At 33.9% G+C, this 26487-nt stretch overlaps 1 protein-coding gene across 16 annotated transcripts in view; it reads left to right on the plus strand.

Annotated features, from left to right (window-relative positions):
• Positions 1-26487, plus strand: part of LOC106875482 (trafficking kinesin-binding protein 1) — a 209950-nt gene that overhangs the window by 164447 nt on the left and 19016 nt on the right. For 12 of the 16 annotated variants that reach the window (XM_052970003.1, XM_014923642.1, XM_014923638.2 and 9 more), the window contains 10 exons: positions 2849-2949; positions 6359-6397; positions 8872-8965; positions 10587-10665; positions 13912-14042; positions 15563-15637; positions 16349-16566; positions 17775-17993; positions 18480-18503; positions 26114-26290. In XM_052970003.1, the coding sequence (XP_052825963.1) occupies positions 2849-2949; positions 6359-6397; positions 8872-8965; positions 10587-10665; positions 13912-14042; positions 15563-15637; positions 16349-16566; positions 17775-17993; positions 18480-18503; positions 26114-26290 (1157 nt within the window). The remainder of the gene's footprint in view (positions 1-2848; positions 2950-6358; positions 6398-8871; positions 8966-10586; positions 10666-13911; positions 14043-15562; positions 15638-16348; positions 16567-17774; positions 17994-18479; positions 18504-26113; positions 26291-26487) is intronic. The other 4 variants (XM_014923644.2, XM_014923641.2, XM_014923640.2 and 1 more) reach the window with 4 other exon arrangements.

A 26487-nucleotide genomic window follows, 5' to 3' on the forward strand; every position in this document is an offset into this window, starting at 1 on the left:
CCCTCTCTCTCTCTCTCTCCCTCTCCCTCTCCCTCTCTCTCTCTCTCTCTCTCTCACACTCACACACACACACACACACACACACAACGCTATCAGATATCTGACCCAGGGCATGACATATTATCACAAGGAGTGGAAGTTCAGGTTATTGAGTTTTTTTTCACGAATGATAATCAGCCAGACTTTTCGATGTAGTAAACAAAGATCACTATTTAACATTTAACCGTAAAACATTAATTAATAAATTATATTAAACTGAATCCTATATATTGTAAATACCTATTTTATTTTGTTACTATAAGTAATCTTAAGATTGGAAAATATACTTTGGAGGAGGGTAAATATTAACATAATATTATAATGTGCACTCATTAAATATATTTGTCTAATAATTAAATGTGTCCAACAATGGCTAAGATGAAATTAGTACATATTTCCTTGGCCATGGCACTGATGAACTTTTTGGTTTAGTATCTTCTGTTGAAATCTTTGTGCCACTCGATTCTCATCCCTGTTGAGTTTCCTGTTCATCATAAGACAATCCTTTTATACTAATAAACTTTCCTCAAACCGCTGCTCTCTGGAACTCGCTACCATCATTTTGTTTTCCTCTTATCTAGGCTATTCTATCCTTTAAATTTTCTGCCAATTGACATCTTTTGAATTTGTAGGCCCCCTCCATTTCCTCCTTTGTAGTCACTTATGCTTCAATGGCCTCCAACCTTGTTTGGGACAAAAACCAAATAAAAACACTCAGGCCTTACCCGGTGACCTTCACAATACAAAGATGAGAAACATCTACAATAGTAAATCAAAACCTCACAACGAGTCTTACTGAGTTCACCTCCAACTTTTGATCCTCACCAACTTGTAATTATATAAAGATTAATATAAAGAGCTTATATAGTGAATCTATGCCAACTACTTATATTTTTGCCAAAGAATACACTTGTTTCACTGAAATACTTTTTACACTCTACTTGATGCTTGAAAAACTAAAACTAATTATTTGAATGTAAATTTGATTAACCCTTCCAATGCTAACCTGATACAAACTTCTTATTTTATAAGATCTAAAATAGATTCTTCCCTAAAAATTTCAGGTTAATTCATGTCTCAAACAGAAGCTTAAGAATAGCAAAGTTATTTTACTAAACTCTTCATGTTTAAAAAAAATTGAAACCTAGGCTATGTATTTCAACAGTAGTAAGAAACTTTCAAGAGAATTGAACAGCCGAAGGTCTTCAGACAAGAATAGTTACTTGGAACTGTTGAAATATAAGGCCATGTATTTCTACAGTAATATAACAGAAAGGTTAAAGCAATATTTCAATGTTATTATCCTTAACTGTAATAGTAACTGTTGTTCTGTACTTAGATATTCTCTCATATTATTTTTTTACCCCGTATATGTTTCTAGCCATAGATATCTAATTTCTTTTTTTCTATGTCAGTTATGAGCAAACTGCAGCTTTCTGAATGGCTTACCTTGAATTTTTGTTTAGTACTGCATCTCACCTGATGAGCCATGTCTCACACCACCTGCCTAGACATGATCTTATGTCAACAAACATAAACATCTATCTCTCTTCTGATATATGCTTAAGTTTATTGGTAAAAAAAAAAAAACTTTGTTTTTTTTTACCATATCCAACCCTAATTAGTCACACCTATTCTATAGTATGTTTGGTACAAGATCTAACAAACTCTAACTTTGCCCCTCATATTCTACTGATATTTGTTTAATCAGTGGTGAAGGTTGCATTGTAAGAAGATACAAAACTAGACAAACTGGGTTTGCAACCAGGAAGTGAATAGATCCACTTCTTTTACCTTATATAGTGACAAGTGCATTCATATAGCATTTTGTTTATGTGTGTGCGTGCATGCACGTATGTGTATGAGAGAGAACGAAGGCACTGACATGGCTGTGTAGTTAAGTTCAGTTCTCAACCACATGGTTTCAGGTTCAGTCCCACTGCCCAACACCTGGGGCAAGTCCCAAGCTGCTCAATGTCTTGTGAGTGAATTTAGTAACTGGAGACTACATGAAGCCCATTGTGTGTGTATATCTGTGTGTCTGTATGAATTTCACGGTATGTAAACATTCACAAAGAGTGAATTACAAATGGTAAAGTTTTGACAATTCCTTATCAACAGATTGCCCAATAACTTCGTGCTTTTAAAGACATGTGGAATAAAATAAATTTTTTAAATCCCTTACTTGAAAATCAGGTATGGGTTAGTGACAGGAAGAGCATTTGACTGTAAAACAATGTCTCCGTAATAGGTATCCATCTACCTTATGCTAGCATGGAAAAATGAACACATGCACATACATACACACAACTAGCATATCTTAATTACAGGGAGTTTTCATGTAATTTGTATGTTCATTTTTCTTTACTTACACGGATGAGAGTTTCACTGATTTGAACATTTTTGTATTGAATAAGGTATTTTTATACATGAATATCTCACCTTCTTACTGACAACCAACCATTCAATTTAGAAACGGTAATGACATCTGTTATCAGTCAAACACACTGAAGTAGGCAAAGTCCCGACCATATCTACTCATGCATGAATCACACCCCTAATTTAGTATTAAATCATAGTACAAAATGTTTTCCCTTCATAGTTTTAGATTTGCCACTTATATAAGCCATGCCCCTGTTTTTTTTCAGTTAAAATCAAGTATAGAATAGTGTGACTTATACATGAATAAATACCCATGTTCAAAGAACTGTGGTTGCATCAATGCTTTACCTCCTGGCCAGCTGATTAACTATATTTGAACACCTTCACTTCAGACTGCTTATACCATTCTGTGTTGACTCTTTTACAGGTTAGCCAATTAAAACATGACCTTTCTATGAAAGATGAGTTGTTGCGATTCTATACACAAGATTTAGAAAATGCAGAGTCTGAATCAGATTCTAGTACACCGTAAGTATTCTTATTCATTTTCTTTATCCTATATATGGAGTGAAAAGTCACATTGTTGTCATCTCTGCTGACCCCTTTTACTTGGGTTTTGGTGTACCCCAGTCAGTTGGGGACCCCTGACCCTGTATAAATTTCTATTGCATATATTTGTATACACACACACACACACACGATTTGTTGGAGCAGCTGTAGTCTATTGAACTGAAGATAGTAAATATTTCCTGCTGACCAATGGTGGGATAAAATGTAAAAGCAAAGCTGACTGGTAGGATTTGAACTCTGTCATTAATCAATGAAATTAATTACTGCTCAGCATGTTACCTTCTGTGCCACCTTTACAGACCTGATAATAATCTCATACTAAATTGTATTAAAACAATAATAATAATAATAATAATAGTTTCAAATTTTAACACAAGGCCAGTAATTTTCGGGATATGGGGTTAGTTGCATAATTATATATTTTATGATTTATGGTTTGCAATATTTCTGGAGTGAAGTTTAAACAAAGTTTCATATTATATATTTTAGAGGCTTAATAAGGTTTGTTGATTAGTTATCATTAGTCATGTTCATTGAACACCTTGCAAGAAGTAAAGCTATTCTATAAATGCTTACCCAGTGCAGTATAGCAAGTGAACTTACTAGTATATTTACTAAATCAGGCTTGGTTACTGCTTGATACTCTTTCAAGTGGAACAATTTTTATTTTTAATACTTCTTTATACACCTTTATTGACAAATCTCCAGGAACAAAAAAAAGAATAGAAAATGGTTTTTATGGTAAACAATTTTTAAGGAGCATCTGTTTTTCACTGAGATGGAAGATGTCCTAGATTGGCAAATGAAATATTGATTTCAAATTTTGGTACAAGGCCAGCAATTTCAAGGGAGGGGTTAAGTCAATTACATTGCTCAACTGGTACTTATTTCATGTTAATTCTGTTCCAAGCATCAACCCAATAACGAGATCTGGATCATTTATAGTAAAATGTGCCCGTGTTTTGGATTCCCCCCCCCCCTGTATTCAAGGTAGTTTTATGTACCTACCCACCACCATCTTGCACTTTCTTGTTGTTTATTTTGGATTATGAAATATAGAATTTCCAAAAAAAAAAAGGATTTTATTAAGTGGTCTTTTGTTCTTGAGATTCACTTCAGCTGTCAGTTGCACTGTTTCGTTTCTGCACCAGCTATATGGAATTATCTGCACAGAACAACTTGTTTCTCTAACCTTGTATTTCCTTGATGTTCTCCGTTGAATGTAAAATCTTGCTCTATCCCCTGCTTTCTGTAGGAACTCATTCTGTCACAGATACATTCTTGTGATTGTAGAGAGTAACTAAAAAAGATAATAATAATAATCCTTTCTACTATAGGCACCAGACCTGAAATTTGAGGGGAAGGGATAATCGATTACATTGACCCTCTGTGTTTCACTGGTACTTAATTTATCAACCCGAAAAAGATGAAAAGTAAAGTCAACCTTGATGGGATTTGAACTCAGAATGTAGCAGTAGACAAAATACTGCTAGTATTTCACCTGGCATGCTAACAATTCTGCCAGCTCGCTGCCTTAATAATAATAATAATAATAATAATAATAATAATAATAATAATAATAATAATAACAATAACAATAATAATAATAATAATAATAATAATAATAATAATAATAATAATAATAATTCTTCTTCTTCTTTCTACTGGAAGCACAAGGCCTCAAATTTGGGGAAGGGATTAAGTCGATTACATCAATCTCGGTATGCAACTGGTACTTAATTTATCGATACCGAAAGGATGAAAGGCAAAGTCAAACCCAGTGGAATTTGAACTCAGAACATAGCAGCAGACGCAATACCGCTAAGCATTTCGCCCGGCGTGCTAACAATTCTGCCAGCTCACCACCTTAATAATAATAATAATAATAATGCTTCTAAATTGTGGCACAAGGCCAGCAAGTTTAGGTGAGAGGGTAAGTCAATTACATGAACCCCAGTGTTCAACTGCCACTTCTTTTATCGACCTTAAAAGGATGAGAGGTAAAATTGTTCTGAATGATAATGGTAATAAATAGATCAGAGTTGCCAGAATAGGAGTGTACATAACATACATGGGATTGGTGAATAAATAAAATAATGTTTGTTTCTTTTATGATGGGGTATGATTAGAAAACATTCCAATAAGCTGATTAGGAATCTTTATCAGTAGTTTAACTGGTAGGTGATTGCAACCCGTGTGACTACTTGATATATGAAAGACTGCTGGAATTTTATATGATAATTTACCTTCTGTTTTAGCATTTTCTCATTGGCTGTGTGCTATCTATGATAGCACAGCTAATGAGAAATAAATTAAGTAGGGAGATAAGTGTCTTATGTAAATCCTATATTTTTTATAGTTTTCTGTAGTCATTCTTGTTTAACAATTCTCAGTTCATGACTCAGCCAGTGTCTTTGAAATAGGGTTTCACTGTTGGGTCTCACTATTACTGGGAGTCTCTTCTGGCAAAAGCAGGTCTTCAATGTAGCTAGGGCTGCATCCCAAAGATTAGCCCTTCTCTTTAGAGCCAGAAGATACTTAAGCTCCAAACAATTGTTGATATTCTACAAAACTCAGTTGAGGCCCAGAATGGAGTATTTCTCTCACAAGTGGGACAGTGCTACTGCTGTAGCTTCCCACACACATCGTAGACCGTGTCCAGAAAAGGGCCACCTGACTGATTGGCATAAAAGTTACTTACAGACATGCTCCAGCCCCTTGTCCAAAGGTGCTCTATCTCTTCTCTCTCTCTGACTTTTCTGTATCTGCTATAATGGCATTTCTCTATTCCTTGGAGCTGGCTGGGTTCATGCCACCTGCAGTCAGGTGTTCCCATGCTATTCGTCTCTCCTTTGCTCATCACCCTTTTTATATCACCTCTCCTACTATGCCACATGCTAATCATTACAAGCTGCCCTTCCTTCTGATAATTTAGGCCCTCTGGGATTTTCTGAATGTCCCTATCAGATGTCTTACAAAAGTTCAAGAAGAATATCAATTCCACTATTCTAGGGAGGCCTGTAGAAGCTGTGGGCGCTGCCTCTTCTCCAGAACCAAGTAAAAAAGATGTGAGGTAGGACTGCCCATTAGAGGTCCCTGGATGTCTTAGGTTTATAAAACTAAGTTTTATTAGTGGTGGCAATGTCTGTAAAACTGTATTTTCTCAATTTAATTTAATAATTGAGGTCAAATAAGGTTTTCAGTTTTTAGAAAAGTTACCAAAACGCTTAAGAAGCCGAAAGGGGTTCTCACAGAGATATGGAAAATATATTGGGACCCACAGTTTTGTGTGTATCTGTCTCCATTGTGCTGCAGTGTTGTCTTGACAGTATTTTTCTACCTTTTTCATTACCTTTTCGTTTTTTAGAACACAACAACAGCCATCCTCATCTGGAGCCGACAGCAGGTACAGCACCCATTCACATAGTTTTCCTTTGCTAGAGACAGCTTCAGTAACTTATAAGATGGCTGCTACCAATTTAGGAGACAGCATCAATGCTTCTCTGACTTTGCCTATTTTGATGATCCTAATATGTACTAGTATTTCCCTATTTACACTGACCTAGGCAATCTCAAAAATACAGAGTATTTCACTTGTGTTTATAACATCTCATTGTACTTAACATACTTTTTTTTTCCCAACTAAAGCCTCATCTTCATCTATCACTGTCTTTTCAAGTTGTGTATCATAACAGTTCATTACTCATAACTTCATTGTACATTAACAATATGTCTTCCCTTTCTACTTAGTTAAACTTCTATGTGTTTGTATTTCACCTTAGTATGTACTCTCTCGTGCATATATACATATCTATATTCAATTGATTTGTGATTAATCATACTAATTATCCATTTAATCAACTACCTAATATCTAACATTCAGAAACAACTTCCAAAAACATTAAATTCATGTTGGTATGTGAAATCTAAAATAAAGACAGAATGAAAATAGAAAACAAAAGATAGATGTATCACAAAATATATCTTAATATGCATGTAGTTGTGCATCAAGACATTTTATAATTAACATCATTATTTCTCTCTATCTCATAGTATAACCTATAAATAGATCTCTTACCATTGATGTTCAACTAGAATTTTTTTTTGTCTATGTCTTTAGAATTACATTAAGCAACCAAAAAGTTTAATTTGGTGTCCGTGTATCCAAAGGGGATGGAACAGTCCCGATTAGAACATTGAATGTTAGAAACATTAATACTATCCACACAGATCAACATGCCTGACACAAAAATGCAGATAGGGAATATCTGGAGTGCTGGATCTGTGAGTTGTTCCTAAATAGTTATCTATGTGCCATGGGTCTGTTTGAACAGGCCTTACATAGGCTATATAACAAATAGTATTACTCAAAACTAAGATATCATCTTTATATCTTTATGCTGTGTGAAGCATCTTTGGACTCTTTGAACTACTGTTTAACATTAAATATAATTAATATTATTAATCAAAAATAGAACAGTATGGCATTAAAAAAGCCTTACTATGTTTAGTTTCATCTTATATTCTGAATCCTACCTGAATGAACTTCATCTTTTTCCTGGAACCAGTAAGTACTAATTATACACTCATGTTAATGTAACCAGTTGTGCCCCATCCCTCCTAATTATTGGTCTTGTATTCCTCAAAAGAAAATCATTATTATTCATATTTTTACAGTTATTTTTCCACATCGTGTGTTGTGTATTTAGAACCTAGAAATATTTTATCTTCAAACAAGAAACAATTAGAAAAAGTCAGCTAAAAAAGGAAAATGAAGTTAATAAGTAGCACATAGTATTTATCTTGAATTTATGTAGATTTTCCTTGATGTTCTCTATCTCATTGTTTCTGCTGTATTTATAAACTTAGGATACAATTTATAATCTTGTACTCTGACAAAATAAATATAAGGTCATGTCAAACACCTTTCTTCAAAGATTTTGGAAGAACTTTTACAGATTATTTTTCTTTGACAATTTCTTCATGCAAGGCATTGCTTTTAATCCCCTAGCAATAGAAACCTTTTTTTTTAGGTTAGGCCTTAAAAAAATATATTTTTTTAATAGTTTTGTGTGTTTGTTATGTCTGCTATTATTGTCTATATATGTAATGATTTAGCTATGGAATAAAATTAGGCATAATCTAGTGTATACATTTCATCTATATTATTCATAAGGCAGTTGACTGATGAATATTTTAAATTTGTTTATTTTAAATAAACTGATAAATATTTTAAATCACAGCTCAGTGAGGTGACTCTTGTACTTCACTCACTGGGACTGTGGGTTCAAGTCCAGCCATATGCACTTCTTGGTTTGAGACTAAGAATGTAGTAGAATGTATTAAGATCTCTTAGTTTTGCCGATATAGCCATACAATAGCAAAATAATGTCACAGATAATGTCTGCTGCCTGCTTTTTTATTCCATAGTTAAATTTTTTTCTTTTTTTTTTTTTTTTACTTTATGTAAAAATAACAACTCTCAAGGTAGAAGTGGCAAGAAGTTCATAACAAAGAATCTAGTTTTCAAAGACATTCGCTCCAAAGACTGCATCTTCGGTACTAACTATGTGAGCTTGACACTCTCTTAAGAATGAAACACCTATGAAAAGATACTGTTTCAAAAGAAATTTTGTATTTCATGATTCCAACAATCTTATACTTTTCAAAAGAACTACAGAATTTCTGTGGGTTCTGTTAATGACTATAATATTTACAGGATGAATGTCAAACTAACACATTTAATTTGGGGGTTTTTTCTTTCTTTTTTCTTTAACATTCAATTGGAAATACTAATATTATCATGATTATCTACTGGTATAGTTCTAATTTTTTTTAAATACAAATTTTATATCCTCTCATTTTATTTTCTCTCTGAAGGGTGAAATCATTTAATCTGTCCAGTATCAATGTCGATAACCTAAAGAAAAAGGTACGGCTCCTTGAGGATGACAACTTGCAGCTGCGGCTCGAGGTAAGAGACGTGTGGATAAGTTCTCGTATGTACCTTTAATAAGCATACATTCAGCTTTGTTGTGTATAAGTGCAGGAGTGGCTGTGTGGCTAAGAAGCTCGCTCTGCAAACGTGTGGTTTTGGGTTCAGTCCACTGCATGGCACTTCAGGCAAATGTCTTCTATAATAGCCCTGATCTGACCAGTGCCTTGTCAGTAAATTTGATCCACAGAAACTAGGCAGCAGGCTGGCAGAAACGTTAGCACGCCAGGCGAAATGCTTAGCAGTATTTTGTCTGCCGCTACGTTCTGAGTTCAAATTCTGCCGAGGTTGACTTTGCCTTTCATCCTTTTAGGGTCGATAAATTAAGTACCAGTCGATAAATTAAGTACCACACTGGGGTTGATGTAATCAACTTAATCCCTTGTTTGTCCCCTCTATGTTTAGCCCCTTGTGGGCAATAAAGAAATAAGAAACATATGTATGCGTGTGTCTTTGTGTCAGTGTTTGTTCCTCCCTCACATACTCTTAACAACCAGTGTTGTTTGTTTAAGTCCCCCATAACTTAGCAATTCAACAAAAGACACTGATAGAATAACTACCAGATTTAAAAAGGGAAGAAGTACTGGGTTCGATTTGTTTGCCTAAACCCTTCAAAGCAGTACCCCAGCATGACTGCAATCCAATGACTGAAACCAGTAAAAGATAAATAGATCCTATCATTAAACCATGGAATTCTGTCTGCAGTGTGAATCCAGCAACAGCTCAGCTAGTTTTGACTGTTTGTTGTCGATTCTTTAGGAGTATCTGCTCATGTTCATTCTTCAGAGAGAGCAAACAGCTTACAAAGAATGCAGACACTGGTTTTACTTACTCACATAGCAGTACATCTATTAGCAGTTGTATTAATAACTTTGTGTCTATGTGATTAGAAGCTTGCTTCCAAACCATATGGCCTTAGTTTCAGTCCCACTGCTTGGCATCCTGGGCAAGTGTCTTCTACTATATCTCTGGGTCAACCAAAGCCTTAGGTGGATTTGGTAGATGGAAACTGTAAGAAACCTGGTTTGTGTGTGTGTGTGTGTACCATTGTCTTGATATTATATGATGGTTGTAAATGAGCATTATCATCATGTAAGCTAAGTTGTTTGTTTCTAGTGTTGTGTGAAAAACATGTCTACCTTTGGGAAAATATCACATAACTTGGAGACTGGTGGAGATTGGCAACAGGAAAGGCATCTGGCTGTATTGCCTTGACAAATTCTGTTTAACCCATGCAAGCATGGAAAAGTGGGCATTAAATGGTAATCATCATCATTATCATTTAATGTCTGTTTTTCATGCTGGCATGGGTTGGACAGTTTGACAGAGGCTGGCCAGGCAGAAGACTGCACCAGGCTTCACTGTCTGTTTTGGAAGGGTTTTTACAGTTGGATGCTCTTCTGAACACTAACCACTTTACAGAAGTGGACTGAGTGCTTTTTACATGATGTTGATAATTAAATATTATATTAACTGAATATTAATGACTATGTCTATTAACAACTTAGTATTAATAACTATGTGAATTTCTTGACAATTTTATGTCAGTATTTTACAAACTACTTTTAGTAATCTGTTTTTTGTGTGGTTTCTCTTACAGACTTCCCAGTTGGCATCAGTCACTGAGGACTATGAAGAAAAGGAAGAGAAGTTGGTGCAGGATTGCCTTAAGCAGCTTGGTAAGGATAACTCATAATTTGATATATGTATATTTATAAAGTATGATACACAAATACCTATTTTAATCTAATAATGTTTGTGTTGCATGTGACTGTTTTTTATTCAGTTGGGCAGTTACTTGCAGTATCAGTGATTGTTTATTCTCTGTTTTCATGTATATATCAGTGGTGGTGGATCTCATTTAGACATGCTGGCTGTGAGTACACATTATTGATGATGCCCTAGGATTCAGAAATGCATCTATTGTTCATTTTCACCACTGCTGGAATAAACTCTATCTCCTTACAATATATACCTACTGTGTTTTCAAACACAGTGCATCCATAGAAGATATTATCTCCAAATATCACAGTCTATCATGTATTTACATTAACTATGATACATAAATAGACTCATTAATGTGGTTAAAATTTCTCCTTCCCCACCAAAATCAGTTATCATTTCTTTTAGAAATCTCTAGGTTCATCTGTTCTTAAAATTCATACTTGTGTACTAAATTAGGGTGCACAAATATTTAATGACAGTAGAATAATTATTTGATTGTAAACTATTTTATAGTAGTTTTTAGAATTATTTATAATAATCCAAGGCTGTTGCTCTGAATTTTATGATTTTTTTAATAAAAAAGTTTAGATGTATTATTTTTCTCTTTTTGTTTTGATTATACAAATGATTAGCATAATTATCTTGTATGAAAATATGTCTCTGCCCCCTCTTTCTTATGACAACAACCCCCTCCACACACAATCTCTTTCACACACATAATGTCTATTTTCCCCCCCTACTATAATCCCTGTGCAAACATTGCATCACATTCTTCTGACTCATGTTTGAAATGGGGTCAGTTTACCTCATTACAAGCATAAGATACGTTAATGTGGATTACATTATGAAAGAAAGGATTAAAATATTCACAAAATCATAGATTTTATAACTTTTTAAGGCACAAAAATAGCTTCAGGAGCACATGAATATGAAATGAGTCACAATCTACTATCTTCTGTGCCATTCTTATGAGTTTTTTTTTTTTTTCTAGTTCTCTCATTTTATTATAAAATATAAATGTATACACATGCACACTCATGCTTTTACTCCCACTAATTAATTACTTTGTTAGTGGGAATATATGAATACAGATGAGCAATTGAATTCAGTTCAACATATACTTTTCTACTCTAGGCACAAAGCCCAAAATTTTTGGGGAGGAGGGGGCATTTGATTATATCGACTCCAGTACGTAACTGGTACTTAATTTATCGACCCTGAAAGGATGAAAGGCAAAGTTGACCTCGGCGGAATTTGAACTCAGAACGTAAAGACAGACGAAATACTGCTAAGCATTTCGCCCATTGTTCTAACGTTCCTGCCAGCTCGCCGCCTTATTCAGTTCAACATAATGAGACAGTAATGTTTATATTATACAAAATTTATAAACACATAAATCTTGAAGTAGATATCTACTACTTATCAAAATCTTGTGCTTCTGAAAAATCTATGAAATTTCATATTGCAAACATTTCTAAAAATACTTATTGTATTTGTTGGTATAAAAGACATAAGGGGACGTTAGACACACCCTATTTTCAGCAATACATATTCAAGAGTAAAAGTTTTTAGAGCCTCAAAGCATGTAATATTTAGTTAGAAGCCCAACTTCACATGTGGGGCATGAGGTTATTTTTTTGTAGAAAAGTACATCTTATATGCTATCAAGTACAGTAGGTACTATGATCAATAAAGAACCTACAAGCAGAGTTATAAAACCCCTGAACCAGAAGCTGGTAGGGAACCACCACCTACATACAAACACCAATGAGAACATGGAAACTATTGAACCCAAGCATTCTGAAAATATAATACACAAACTACTTGAATTATTAGATAAAATGACAATGCAAATTTCAGAAACTTAAAAACAAGTGTGTTTATCAAAGATAAAGCATTTTCTTAATTTTCATTTTTTTTTTTATTAAAGCTATCTTGCATTTTAGGAGAAAAAAAAATCAACCCTCATACCATCTAGTAACCTGTATGCTATCCAGGCTACTATACTATATACCTGTATACTAGACAAGTTCTACACTTCCCATGGAGCATAGGCCATCAGTGACTTTTTTTTCACTGTTCTTGATCTTGGGCAGTCTTTTTTGGATTTCTCTAATTGGTTACCCTCTGCTTTGTGTCATATATTTCCTTGGTGGAAGATCTTCCTCTCCCAGGCCTTATTGGTTTTGGATTGTCATCAATGCTTCTGTAACTTTGTTTTTCTTTTAGGTAGGGTTGCTGGCTCTACATGGATTTGTTTTTAACTCTTGGAAGAAATGGTTAGTCTGGCCTCTTAGTCTTTGGTCCTGCGCAGCACGGGAGGCCCTATCAGGACCTTTCACCCTGCTAGAATAGCTTTCAGAATCATCAATGCACATAAACCATCACACTCCTCCGAGGACTGTACCTTGTGGTGGAGTTAATGTGTGTAACTTCTGAAATATCTAAATAATTGGAGTTCATATTAGAATAATGTTGAACTAGATACAAAGAAAGCATCCCCTACATATATAAACATTCTGTTCCTGAAAATTTTGCCATAATGTCAAATTCCATTATACAAGTGTGACTGTGTGGTAAGCAGACATCCCAGCCACATGGTCTTGGGTGCAGTCTCACTATGTGGCACCTTGGGCAAGTGTCTTCTGTTACAGAGTCCTGGGTCAAATAAAGCCTTGTATATGAATTTGTACATAGAAACTGAAAGAAGCCAGTCATATGTGTGTGTTTGTGTTTCTTGCATGATAGTTGTGAGTTTCACTGTCATGCAATCACCATATTTCACTTCCAGTCTGTGAAAACATGTTTGGTCATAGGGAAATATTACATTATTTGGAAACCGGTGAGGGTTGGCAACCAGGAAGGGCATTCAGCCAGAGTAAATCTGCTTCAGCAAAATTCTGTCTAACCTTATGTGAACAAGAAGTGGATTGTTAAAACAATGATGATGATGCTGATTAAACTATTTTTCATTTGACTTTCATTTTATGTCTCATTTTATGTATGATGAGAGTGAATGCAAAAATACATTCTATAGATTTTGACTTTACAGCAAGATTTTCAGGAGTAGAATGAATGCTTCTGCAATGCAGGGGGATTTCTTTTATTGCGTTCTTTTTGTTTAATGTCTCACATAACATTGTCATCATATATTTAAATGTCTTTTGATTGAGTGTTGCCTTCCTTTTTTATGTTTGTAGCTGATGTCAACAGTCAGCTTGAGGTCTTCTCTGATGAGTTGGCCCGCAAGACAGAAGAGAGTTCACGCCAGAAAGAAGAGATTACGAGTCTTCTTTCCCAAGTTGTGGATTTACAGAGAAAAAACAGAGAGGTGTGTATATTTTGCTTTCTTGTTCAGTTTTTGTTTTTGTTTTAATTGTAACATAAAATACACACATACACACACACACACACACAAAATGGAACTGGTTAATAACTGACCCTCAAATGAAAAGGAAAATCTTGGCTCAGAACTTAATATTTAACAAAGTTGTGTCTCTTGCTTTACTATTGTTTCCAAAGCTTCATTACAGAGAATAGTTGTAATGAATTTTTACTATGAATATTATTCCCTTTGGGTTAGTGGAACGAAGTAAGAATGTAAACTGTAACTGTTTCACTTGGCCACACAATTTTTGCTCCTCTCAAACAGAAAGTGAACCACGTGTAGGTTAGGAAGTCAATAATGAACTATGCTCCAGCATGACCACAGTCAAGTGACTGAAACAAGTAAAAGAATGAAAGAATAATCAAAGAATTCTCTCCTCCTCCTTAATTAAATCATGAATTCATTAAAACAGTTATAACAACCAATGTTGTTAGCTTGATTCCAATTAAACAATCATTTAAAATCTTCTTTTAATTTGAGCAATAAATGAACTCTAAGATTCTAAAATGACAGTGAAAGGATCAATAATTTTTACTTTCTGATTGAGAAGTTTACCTTTACAAAATTAATCAAAGAATTATTTCAGGATAGGTATACCTTGTCCCCTTTGTGTTGAAAGAGGCAACTAAAAGGGTTAACATCAGGTAAGGCATACAGCTGTAAAACATTACCTGCCTCAAAATATCCCATTAAACCCATATCAGTATGGAAAGCAGAGATGAAAATGATGTGTATCTTTTGCTAGTGTAAATCACTGATTGGCCCTACAAAACCAATAATGCTATATCCTATATAGTAAGTGAAAAGTCATGTCCCTGTCATCTCTGCTCTCCTCTATTACTTGGGCTTTGGTGACCCCTCCTGACCCTGTATAAATTTCTATTGCATAATATTTGTATCTACACACACACACACACACACACACACACACACAAGGTGGTGTGTTGGAGCAACCAGAACTTATTGAATCAAATATTGTAAATATTAGCAGTGAGATAAAATGTAATATCAAAGCTGACTGGTTGGATTTGAACTCTGTCATTAATCAATGAAATTAATTACTGCTCAGCATGTTACCACCTGTGCCACCCTTACAAACTTGATAATAATCTCACAATATATTGTATTAAGATAACAGTAATAATAATGGTTTAAAATGTTGGCACAAGACCAGTAATTTGAGGGATATGGAGTTAGTGACATGATTATATATTTTATGATTTAGGTTTGTATGTTTTTGAAACAACTAAGGAATGAAGTTAAATAAAGTTTCATATTACATATTTGAAATGACTAATAAAGTTTGTTGATTAGTTATCATTTGTCAATTTCATGCAACCTCTTGCTAGAATAAATGTTTCCCTAATACAACATAACGAGCAAGCTTGCTAATTATATAATTAATAAATTGACAACAAACAGATTATTTATTCATTTCCCTCTTTTGTTTTCTCTCATTCCAGGTCTCTGTGGAGAATTTAGATTATAGTAAAAAGCTTGAGGCATTCAAGGATACACAGCATAAATTGGCCAAAGAAGTGAGTATTAACTTGGTTTATTTCAGTTATTATTGAAATAGTATTCCCTTCATCTCTCTCTGGAATTTGTACAGAAAGATTTTGCTTGTTTTTTTATTTTTGTATTTTTTTAAAAATTACAGTCTAAACAAGGGAAATAGTAAACTTTTTCCCCAAAAATTTTCCTGTTGCTTTCTTCCCCTATAAATATGAAAAGTTTGTTAACAAATCTTTTGTGGCAATATTGGTAAACTAGTTTATATTTACTAACAAGATACTCTGCCCTTGCAGGGAGACCCCAATGATGTTAGATTTTATAGGCTCTGGTAAAGCTGTGTAGTTCAGAAGCTTGCTTCCCAACTATGCACAGTACCTTTGGCAAGTGTCTTCTACTATAGCCCAGGGCTGACTAAAGATTTATGAATGGATTTGATTGATGGAAATTCACTTAGACAAGGTGGCTTTTCCCTTTTCTTGTTCAGTTCCTGTCTTGCATGTTACTTGGCAACCTCACTAGTGATTGGGCATGAAAACAAGCACCCAGCACTCATTGTAAAGTGGTTGGCATTAGGAAGGGCATTCTATAGAAACCATACCAAAACTGACATTGGAACTTATTACAGTCCTTTGACTTCCTAGATCCAACCCATGTCAGCATGGATAACAGACCTTAAATAATGAGTTTCTGTAAGAAACATATTTTATCTATTTTATTTATTTATCTATTTTCAGCTATCTGAATGGCAGGATCGCTATGATGAATTATTAGAATTATTTGAAGAAGTCCAAGATGAGTTACGAACATTACGTCGTAAGCACAAACCAAGTGCCTCAAAGCACTATATGTCTACATCATCTTTAATGAGGGGAGACTCCCTCGCTTCAGAACTTGAATCATCAATGCGAGGTGAGATAGAATACCCAGCTGGCTACTCACCGGCTGAGAGAAGGTAAATACCTACAAACAATGCTTTTTATCTAACATTCGAAATATTGGTTGTTCCCAAGGTTTAGATACTATGAATAAACTGGTATTTGAAACTGCTAATTTGTACTGTGAAAATGTCGGCTATCTTCAGGTTGTAGTTTTTATTGTCTTTGAATATGATGAAAACAATAAAGATTACAACTTGATATTGCTTCTATAATTTCTACTATTTTCTTAAAATATTTTTATTAAACTTACTCATTCTTGTTTCTGGGTTAATTTATAATTATAATTTGCACATGGCACAAGTGTGACTGTATAGTCAAGAACCTTGCTTCATAACCATAAGGTCTCAGGTTCAGTCCCACTGCATTGCTCCTTGGGTGAGTGCTTTCTACTAAATCCCGAGGCCAGCCATAACTGTGTGACTGGATTTGGTAGATTGAAACTGAAAGAAGCCTGTTTGTGTTAGTGTGTGTGTGTCCGCCTGCTATCCACCCTTGTCTTTATATCATGTGATGGTTTGGATGTGACTATCACCTCCATATATGCAAGATTGTTCATTTCCAGACTTCTACAAAAGAAACATGTCTGGCCATGGAGAAATATTACCTTGCTCTCAAACAGGTGATGGTTGGCAACAAGAGGGGCATCTGGCCAAAGAAAATCTTCCTCAACAAATTCTTGTGTTGATGAAAAGCTGACAGAATTGTTGACATGTCAGATGAAATGCTTAATGGCATTTTTCAGGCTCACTTATGTTCTGAGTTCAAATTCTGTCAAGGTTGACTTTGCTTTTTCTCTTTTCAGAGACATTTAAATAAGTACCAGTCAAATACTGGGGTCGATTGACTAATCCCTTCCCCCTGCTGGCCATCTCCACAATTAGCAAGAATTACAAGTTGTGTTAAAAATCTTTTCTACTCTAGGTGCAAGGCCCAAAATTTTGGGAGAGGGAGCTAGTTGATTAGATCAACCCCAGTATGCAACTGGTACTTAATTTATCAACCCCGAAAGGATAAACAGCAAAGTCGGCCTTGGCAGAATTTGAACTCAGAACATAAAGACCGACAAAATACTGCTAAGCATTTTGCCCAGCGTGCTAACATTTCTGCCTGCTCACCGCCTTGCAAGTTGTGTTAAAAATGTCATCATGATGCTATTGTTAAGTTTATTTTCATTGTTACTTGTGTTAAATATTGGCAATATGATGTTTTTCTCACATTCTAGAATTCATAACTGGAAAATCTTTGAGACTGCTCGAGCTGCTAAAAAAGCATCCCAAAGAATGAAAGATAAACGAAGCAGTTCTCTTTTCTTGAAAGCTGCAGGTGGTGATAGCAGTACCCCAGGATCTGCTAGTGTCTCAGTGAGAAGCTCCCTCTATTTGTCTGACGGAGAATCCTTTATTAGTGATGGCTACAATGCTGATTTGGACAGTATGTCTGGGTAAGGAACCTACTTTGTATTTCTTACTGGATCTAAGATCAAATGTGTATTGACATTTCGGTCCCCTGTCTCTCTATCTAACAAGATAACATTTTCCCACTGGCAACTTCTATTTTCCGTTTGGATATTTTTATTTCAGTCTTTCACTTACCTGTGTAGGTCAGAACAATCCAATTTAAATTTACAATTTCTATGCATAAAATGAAATGAAATTCTTATTGAGTGTATTTAAAACAAGAACTAGTAAAACAGCTTGTTAAGGTACCACCTAAATCATGAGATCGTTATCTCCCCCAGCATTTTATTTATAGCTTTTTTTTGTCTTCCTGAAAATTAAATATGTCAAAATTTCTCTTGATCTTTGATTCCAGTCATCCACGGATTTTATTTTTTTTATTTTTTTTTATTGTTCATTAAAGCTATATTTTTTTAATTTTTTTTATTACAAAACTTTTCAACAAAATATATATATGTCTATTTTTCAAGATGGCCACCTTTCAGAGCTTACAGGTATTGTACATTTCTGAGCTGAACGTTTCCTTGACTACATATGTATATAATCTAGTGCTTGGGAGAAAATTCCCACATTTCCAGAGTTTCACAGCTAACATTTGCTAATATATAATAGAAAAAAAAAATCTGATGACATATTTTTTACTCATACAATTTAATTGAAATATCAAAGCTGCTTGGCATTCATTATTTTTCTCAGGTGGTAGGGAAGTCCTTTAAATAATCAATCTGTGCAATAATTAATTTGGCATAAAAACTAATCTATTTTTACAATTTCAACTTTTAGTTGTTTCCAAAATATGTATCTGAAACCTATATCTGACTTATACAAAAACAGAGGAGATTCTTGTTGCGATTATTTCTCAGAATGTATATTTCTTTAAACATTTAAAGTAAAGGAAAGAATTAACTCCACTTAAAGAAAATAATGATAATAATTAACAGGTACAAAAAGGTAGATTAATTTTTTGTATTACTAAATAAATATTAGGTGATGCATTAAAATGAAATTACTTATATTTCTAAATTTGATGCAAGCTTAACTATATGGTTAAAAAGCTCACTTTGCAACCGAGTCATTTTGGGTTCAGTCCCACTGCATGGCACCTTGGGCTGACCAAAACCTTGTGAGTGAATTTGGTGGACAGAAACTGTGTAGGAGCTTGTCATGTATATAAATCATCCCTGTAAGAAGTGTCCTTGCTGTAAAATTGACATGCATGGTTCAAGTCTTCTGACTTCTTGGAGAAGGCAGTGGAATGTCTGATGCAATTAGTTATAAACAACAATTATTTTCTGGCATTTATTACTTGTAATTTTTCTATAAAAGTTATTAGATTTAAAGATAATTTATTATGATATAATCACAGTATAGTGTGATTTTGTTAAAATATCTATTGGGCTTAGATTATGAAATTGTAATGACAAAAACAGTCACATATTGGAGAATGACTTAGAAGAAAGTTTAATCTTCAATATTTTTATTTACTTAAATTACACACACAAACTGTGTGTGTGTGTGTAATCTTATTAGAAAAATTAAGACCAAAATCAAAAATAGTATTTCATCTTTTTATTTCACATCCCAACCGGTTTTTACTCTGAGTTCTTCAAAAGAAAATGAGAAAGAGTAGGTTTTTAAGCAGTTACTGTCCAAGGGAGACTGACAGGCAGATACAATAGTAAGAATCCGATTTGGCAGACAAATACATTAATGAGAATATGTATGAGTAATGAGAACTCATTAGGTGATGAAAACGATTGCTGTAGTGATAGTTTGGGATTGTTTTTATTGTTTCCATTTTACTCTGTATGTATTATTTGTGGAATAGATTGACATGTTTAGCTATTATCTTAGCAGCTGATGTGTTGATGCTTTTCTTAGTATCAATCACTAGTTTCAGTTAGATAGACTGAAATAGCTGAGTTAAACCATACAAGTTTCTTTTTATTCTGTCTCTTTTTTTTATTTCTCTCATTCTCTTTTACTCTTTAACACACACAGAATACATACACACACACCACAACACACCACACTGCAACACAACACAACCACACTGCAACATGCTACACAGCAACACACCACACTGCACCACACCACACCACAACACAACACACTTTAGACAAAGGACCTTAGGTTCCCAGACATAAACACCAATCCTTATCCTGCAAACACCAATTAGTAGTTTCCAGGAAACTTTATAAATAATATGAAATGTCTTGAAATTAGTATCAAAGCTCTGAAAATCTGGAATTTTATTGCCTCTATTTCCAGTGCTTTTATATATATAAAATATACTTTTTTACATTTAAATAAAAAAAAAAAGCTCTGAGTTTTTAAGAGGAAAACAACTTTGTATTGAGTCAAATATTATTAGAAAACTCTGAAATTTTCTTTGTCATCACAGACTAGGTCAATATATGAACTGCTTTAATTCAGTATATCCCAATCTATTTTGATTTGCTGATGAAGATAATATTTATAATTACTTTAGATTGTGTGACTGCGTAGGTCAAATATTAAATTGTATCATTACAATTTCTTCTTGTATCTTGAATATAGATATAAATATTAGCTACACAACCTTATGTGAGTGTATGTATGTATATATATATATATATGTGTGTGTGTATGTATATGTCTATATGTGTGTATGTATATGTGCATATGTATGTATGTGTATGTATGTTTATGTGTATATATATATATATATATATATGTGTGTGTGTGTGTGTGTGTGTGTGTGTACGACTATCACACGCTACACACCTTCCTTCCAAGTACTGCTGTAAACAGCAGAAGTGAGCTAGAACATTGAAACTTAGTGTGCATGCACAGCAGAGTTCAAGGTCAATCTTTGCCAAGCGGCTTCACTCTGCATACTTTAGCTTTGTTGCTATGACAACAGTCCGAATACTTATTGATCAGACCTCATATATTGACTAATTCTCTATACCGATCTGGAAGTTCATTAATAAAGAACAGTTCCTTTTAATTTTTCAACAAGCCTTTATGTTTAGAAGAATCATATCCATGGGTACTTTCCTTTGGAATCTGAAATATTAACTGAAGCTTTTCTTGTACATTTACAAACAGTATTTTCACCAAATATTTCATGCATGCTTTCAAAGTTTTTGGGGAAAAAAAGTAAACAGATATGGCTTAACTTATTAGAAATACTGTTTTGTCAAATCGAAAGGTCAGCCATGTCAGATTTGATACCAAGTTCATAGAGTTCTGCTTGCTAAAATCGCCACTATGCCCCGGTGCATACTTCACCTAACTGTGAACATGGTCTCTTTTTATTGCAATAAAATAGAAAATAACCCAAGAATAATTTTTTAAGTCCAGGGGTATCATAAAGTCTTTGTGCAATTTTTTTTTACTTAAATTTAAACATGTACAAAGCTTTTATAATGGCACTATGTATAAAAGAAAAAAATGAGTGTTAAAATACAATTCTTTAAGCAAGTATCTGTTGGGTACGTTTATAAAAGAAGTTGTTGTTGCACTGGTTCATCTAATTTGAAGAGGGTGCATACAAACAGATAAACAGAATGAGAATGTTAGGGGTATATATATAGAGATGAGCTTTAAAAATAATTTCCCTATCAGATATTGTGCGCTTATTTATTCTTCTAAATGTAATTCAAACACAAATCAATACACTTGGTTTCATATATATATATTAGGTTGCTCTAATCTGTGATGACTTTAGTCTATCTTCTCTCTATTAACAACTTAAAAGCTGTTTTCATTTACCTTTGTTTGCTTAGCTATTTTGGGCTTTTTTTGAAATTTGTTGGAGCATGAATTCCATTTCAATTTGAAAGGAAAAAAACAAAAAAAAAACAGCTTCTTTTTGCCTTCTGTTCATAGTCGTGTGAGCGTGTGTTGCTCGATTGCTGTGCCTGCTGTTATTCTATTGCTATTTCAGCTGCAGGTGGTCTTCAATAATTCTGTGCACAGCTGTCTTGTTATGTATTTATATATATATATATAAATATGCATATGCACATGTGACTTTATTTATTTAGTAGTTGTTGTTCAGAAACTGAGTAAACTGATTTAGCAACAGGATTCCAAATACACATTATATATATATATATATATATATATATATATATATATTAAAAGCTTAAACTAATATAAAGTTCATAAAAACTTGTCCTTCTTGTATTGTCATCTTTCTGTGCTCATTGCTTTCTTTCATCTCTCTCTCTCTCTCTCTCTCCCTCCCTCCCTATTTATGTATGTATGTCTCTATGTATGTGTGTGTATATGTGCGTGTGTATGAGTATTGAATATTTGATATTTCTTTTAAATCAATCAACCGCCTACAAAAGTTCACTAAAAATCACAATATGAAAAAGAAATGCAATCTCTGTTGCTAGATCAAATCAATAATTCTATTGCAGTTATCAATAGCAGTTTCTTTTAACTATTATATTTTTCTGATCAGTATGACCATATTTATATCAAACAAAAATAATTGGTTCTATTTTTGGTAGTAAACTTTGAAATCCTACTCAAGCACAACTTGGCAGCTCATTCTCTCTTGCATATATAAATAAACTACATGGTTTGAATGTGCACATTCTCAGTTCTCTTTAGGTCTTGTATCTCGTAGCTTACATTTTTTTAACTTAGCAACTTTCTTCAGTCACATTTCTCTTTATGTGTGCATCTGAATGAGTGTACGTCATATCTGTCATCATATATAATAATAATAATAATAATAATAATCATGAAATTATTGCGTATAGTGCTCAGGTGCACCACAACTCATCAAAGGTGTATGTACAGTACATGGAATTATGTACAAAAGTCAGGAAAGTGAACAGTGTATGAGTCATGATATACATATGTGCATGCGTATGGAGGGGGGAATATCAGGTGTAGTGTTGGTGAATTTCAGGAAGCATAGAGGTTTTAAAGAATGCAATGTCTCAGCAACTAAGGAACAAGTGGTCTCGTCATTCTTATCTTCAGAAATGTGGCAGACCAATGATAGGCCTATAAAAACCTGCAATCAACAAATAAATATATATATTAGGGGGTACTGAAAAGTTCCTGGCTTAAAGGTTATCATGAAAGGCCTGGTTGCAGGCCCAACCTTCCAAGTTCTTTTATAGGGCTTAAAAAAACTGAAGGACTGCTGCAATAAGTGTGTAATTCTGAAAGGGGAATATGTTGAATAAAACTGATCCTCCTGCATTTTCTTTTACCCAAAATCAGGAACTTTTCAGCACCCCCTTGTGTGTGTGTATATGTATGTATACACACACATACCTTGTTTTCTTCTCTTTTTGTCAGAGACATGGCAGATATAAGGTTTCTGAGATGATCTTCAGACCTTCACTATTTGATAATTATTTTAGGTTTAGCACACTATATTTGTTATGGGTGTGGTCCTTATATTTATAATGTAATTGTATAGTCTAGTTTAAAGATAGCAGAGACTCGAGATAGTAGCAAGTACGTTAAGGGAAATTTTATCTGCTAATTTGGTAGAAGCACCTAAATGTTGGTTATGTTTGATAGAGGCATTCCAGCACAGAACGTATTCATTGAAAACAAACTTCAAAATATATGTACAATATGGTTTCTCTCATGGTACAGTGTGGCATATCTTAGTCTTACATACTGCTTAAAAATAGTTTCTGAACTTTCTACTCAATTATTCTGAAACATTATTTTATAAATATTGGGAAGACACCATCATTACATCAAAAAATTTATTTTAAACCATTATTCTCATCTTCTTCATATTTCTTAATCATCTTACTTGTATTAACAAGTATAGCCAGAGGGAGCCACATGTCTCATTTATTACTAATTCATCAAACAAGACAAATGATTAGCCAACTACTTCTCTTGTTTCTAATCTATAATTTTAACTAGAAAACCTCCCAAATCTATGATTCCTTACATTGTATCCAAAAAGAATTTCTTCTATCAAATACTGTTTTCTCCTCCACATGCATATTTTCTCCACTGCTTCTCAATGTTTACATGTAGCATCTTACACTGATATTACAATCCTGTTCTTTCACATTCCATCCATAATAGCGATACACACCACAAATTCTAGCTATACACACCTCGAATTCTAAGCCTTGTGTATGACACAAAGATAGCATAATAACTAAATCTCCAAAAGAATAAATACCCTCTCAGCACTCCTTAATCCAACTTGTGGTCAAAATAAGGGAAAGCTGGCGCCACTTTATCAGCAGAACATCAAGTCTATCATAGACTTTGCCTATCTTATTGGCTTTTAATGTTTGTATTAAAACTGCAATAAAATAAAAGATTGAAGAAAGAACCGTAATTATATGTCGTTACCTGCTACCAGCATACCGTGCTCATTGATCACAAATAATAAAACCAATATAATCAAATTCAATGTGTTCAGTTGTTGATTAGTCTGTTCCAAGTTGTGTTGCCATGGCAACATCCAAATCCGTTAATCACAAGAACCACTATTATAGTAATGTTTTAAATACTTTGGGTACAAAGACCAGTGTTAGTTTTGCAAACTCTTCATCATCATCATATTATATTTGCTTTCCATGCCAGCATGGGTTGGTCGGTTAATCAAAGCTTGAGTCAGTTCTTAAAGGGAGCCACCACCATCATATACAGGTCAGAGAGCCATATCTAACTCATATGCTTTGTTTTTTACTTGATTTCTGCAGTTGGATGCCTTTATGAATAACTAACTATAGAAAGTTCTAATGAAGTAAGAGCTGACCCTGTTTGCCTTCTAAGCATATTAAAAAAAAGAAAAAAAGACTGAATAATAAATTGGAAGGAATGTAGCCATACTACATTCTATGCAGCTAATGCTGTCTAGTAGATTGTGCATCTTGATCTCAGAGCATTCTAAAGTGTCTGTGTATGTATATATGTATATAATCTGGTGTGCTGAATGTGCGTCACTCAACTGTTCTATTGACGATACATGATCGAAGCTTACTGGATTCACATGTAACTTATGTATTTTTCACTAGATTTCCCCTCACTACTTACGAGAGAATAAGTTGTTGTTGGTGAAAGATTTGAGTTCCTATAATAGTTTCATTATATCCCACCAGTTGCAATCTGTTATTTGGATATATTCAATGTCCCTAATGTGTGAACTGTTCTAAAAATAGTCTTCAGTTTTCATATAGAAACATTCATCATAAATCAGTATGTAGTACAGTGTATGGGCGTTATACACCTTGAATTAAGCCTACACTTAGCCCTGTAAATAAATTAGTCTGTCTTTAATGTTTTTGCATTCCTCTACTGATATAATTATTTTCTGTCTTAGTACCAGAGAATTTACTTTGAAAGTAGCAAATATAAAATATAGAAAATATAAAATTATTCTTTAGCTTCTGACTTGGTCCTGTTTCATAATAATAATAATAATATAAAAAGAGAATGACCTAGCAATGTCCTAAAACTTTCAGACATTCCTTAATTTTCCTGGAGAATAACTTTTGAAATTCTCTGTAAAAAAAAAATATTGTGTTTATAATGGGGTGTAAGGCTAAGTGTCTTGTATTATATATTTTCATTGTCCTGCATTCTGTTTCCAAATCCTGCCAAGATTGATGAAATGGGTGTTGTGTTTAATCAGTCAGCTATATTTTCTCTTATTTAAAAATATTGACATTGTCACCCATTCAAAAAATATCAATTAGACAACAAGCTAAAAACTTCTTCCATTAATTGTTTCTCAATTTATGTGAGACTAACTTAACTAATGTCTTCGTTTTTTGCATTTACGTTTCATACAACTTAACATGGTTTATTTTCTGATATCTAAAAATTGATTTGAATTCTGATCTTTAAAATATTAATGGTGAAATGACTCTACTTCAAAAGTGTATCGTATAAGAAAGGATTAATTTGTATATCTCTGAAGACTTGAAACTAGCAGAGAAAAAAATGTATCACTTCTTTATGTACATTTGAATGGGAATCAGATATTGGAGATCAACTCTTTTTGTTTTTACGTGTTTGCAATATTATTTGACTGTTTCACCAATATTTCAAATAAGCAGAGTGTGTCAATTTCTTATTAACCTTCTCCCTGCTATGTGCTATACAGTTCCAACTCTACTAACATTGGCCGTCCTGGTGTGCCTGGGTCCAATGATTTAGAAACAGCCCTAAGACGTTTGTTGGTCAAACGACCGTGGGATATTAATGACAAAGATGGTAAGAGTTCTTCTGACTCTAGTAAAGAAAATGAAAAGACACAAATCTCTTTGGATCCCACATTCAGGTTGGCAAAATTCTTTCATTCTTCGTTTAACACAGTATCTACCATATTTACTTGTATAAAAGTCACACCCCTAATTTAATCTAGATATGAAATTTTCTCCCCTCATGTTCAAACTTGATATCAGCTTTGCTACACACACACGCACACGCACGCACACACACACGCACACACACACGCACGCACGCACACGCACGCAC

The sequence above is a fragment of the Octopus bimaculoides genome, chromosome 8 (genome assembly GCF_001194135.2).
Source record: "Octopus bimaculoides isolate UCB-OBI-ISO-001 chromosome 8, ASM119413v2, whole genome shotgun sequence".
Lineage (NCBI taxonomy): Eukaryota > Metazoa > Mollusca > Cephalopoda > Octopoda > Octopodidae > Octopus > Octopus bimaculoides.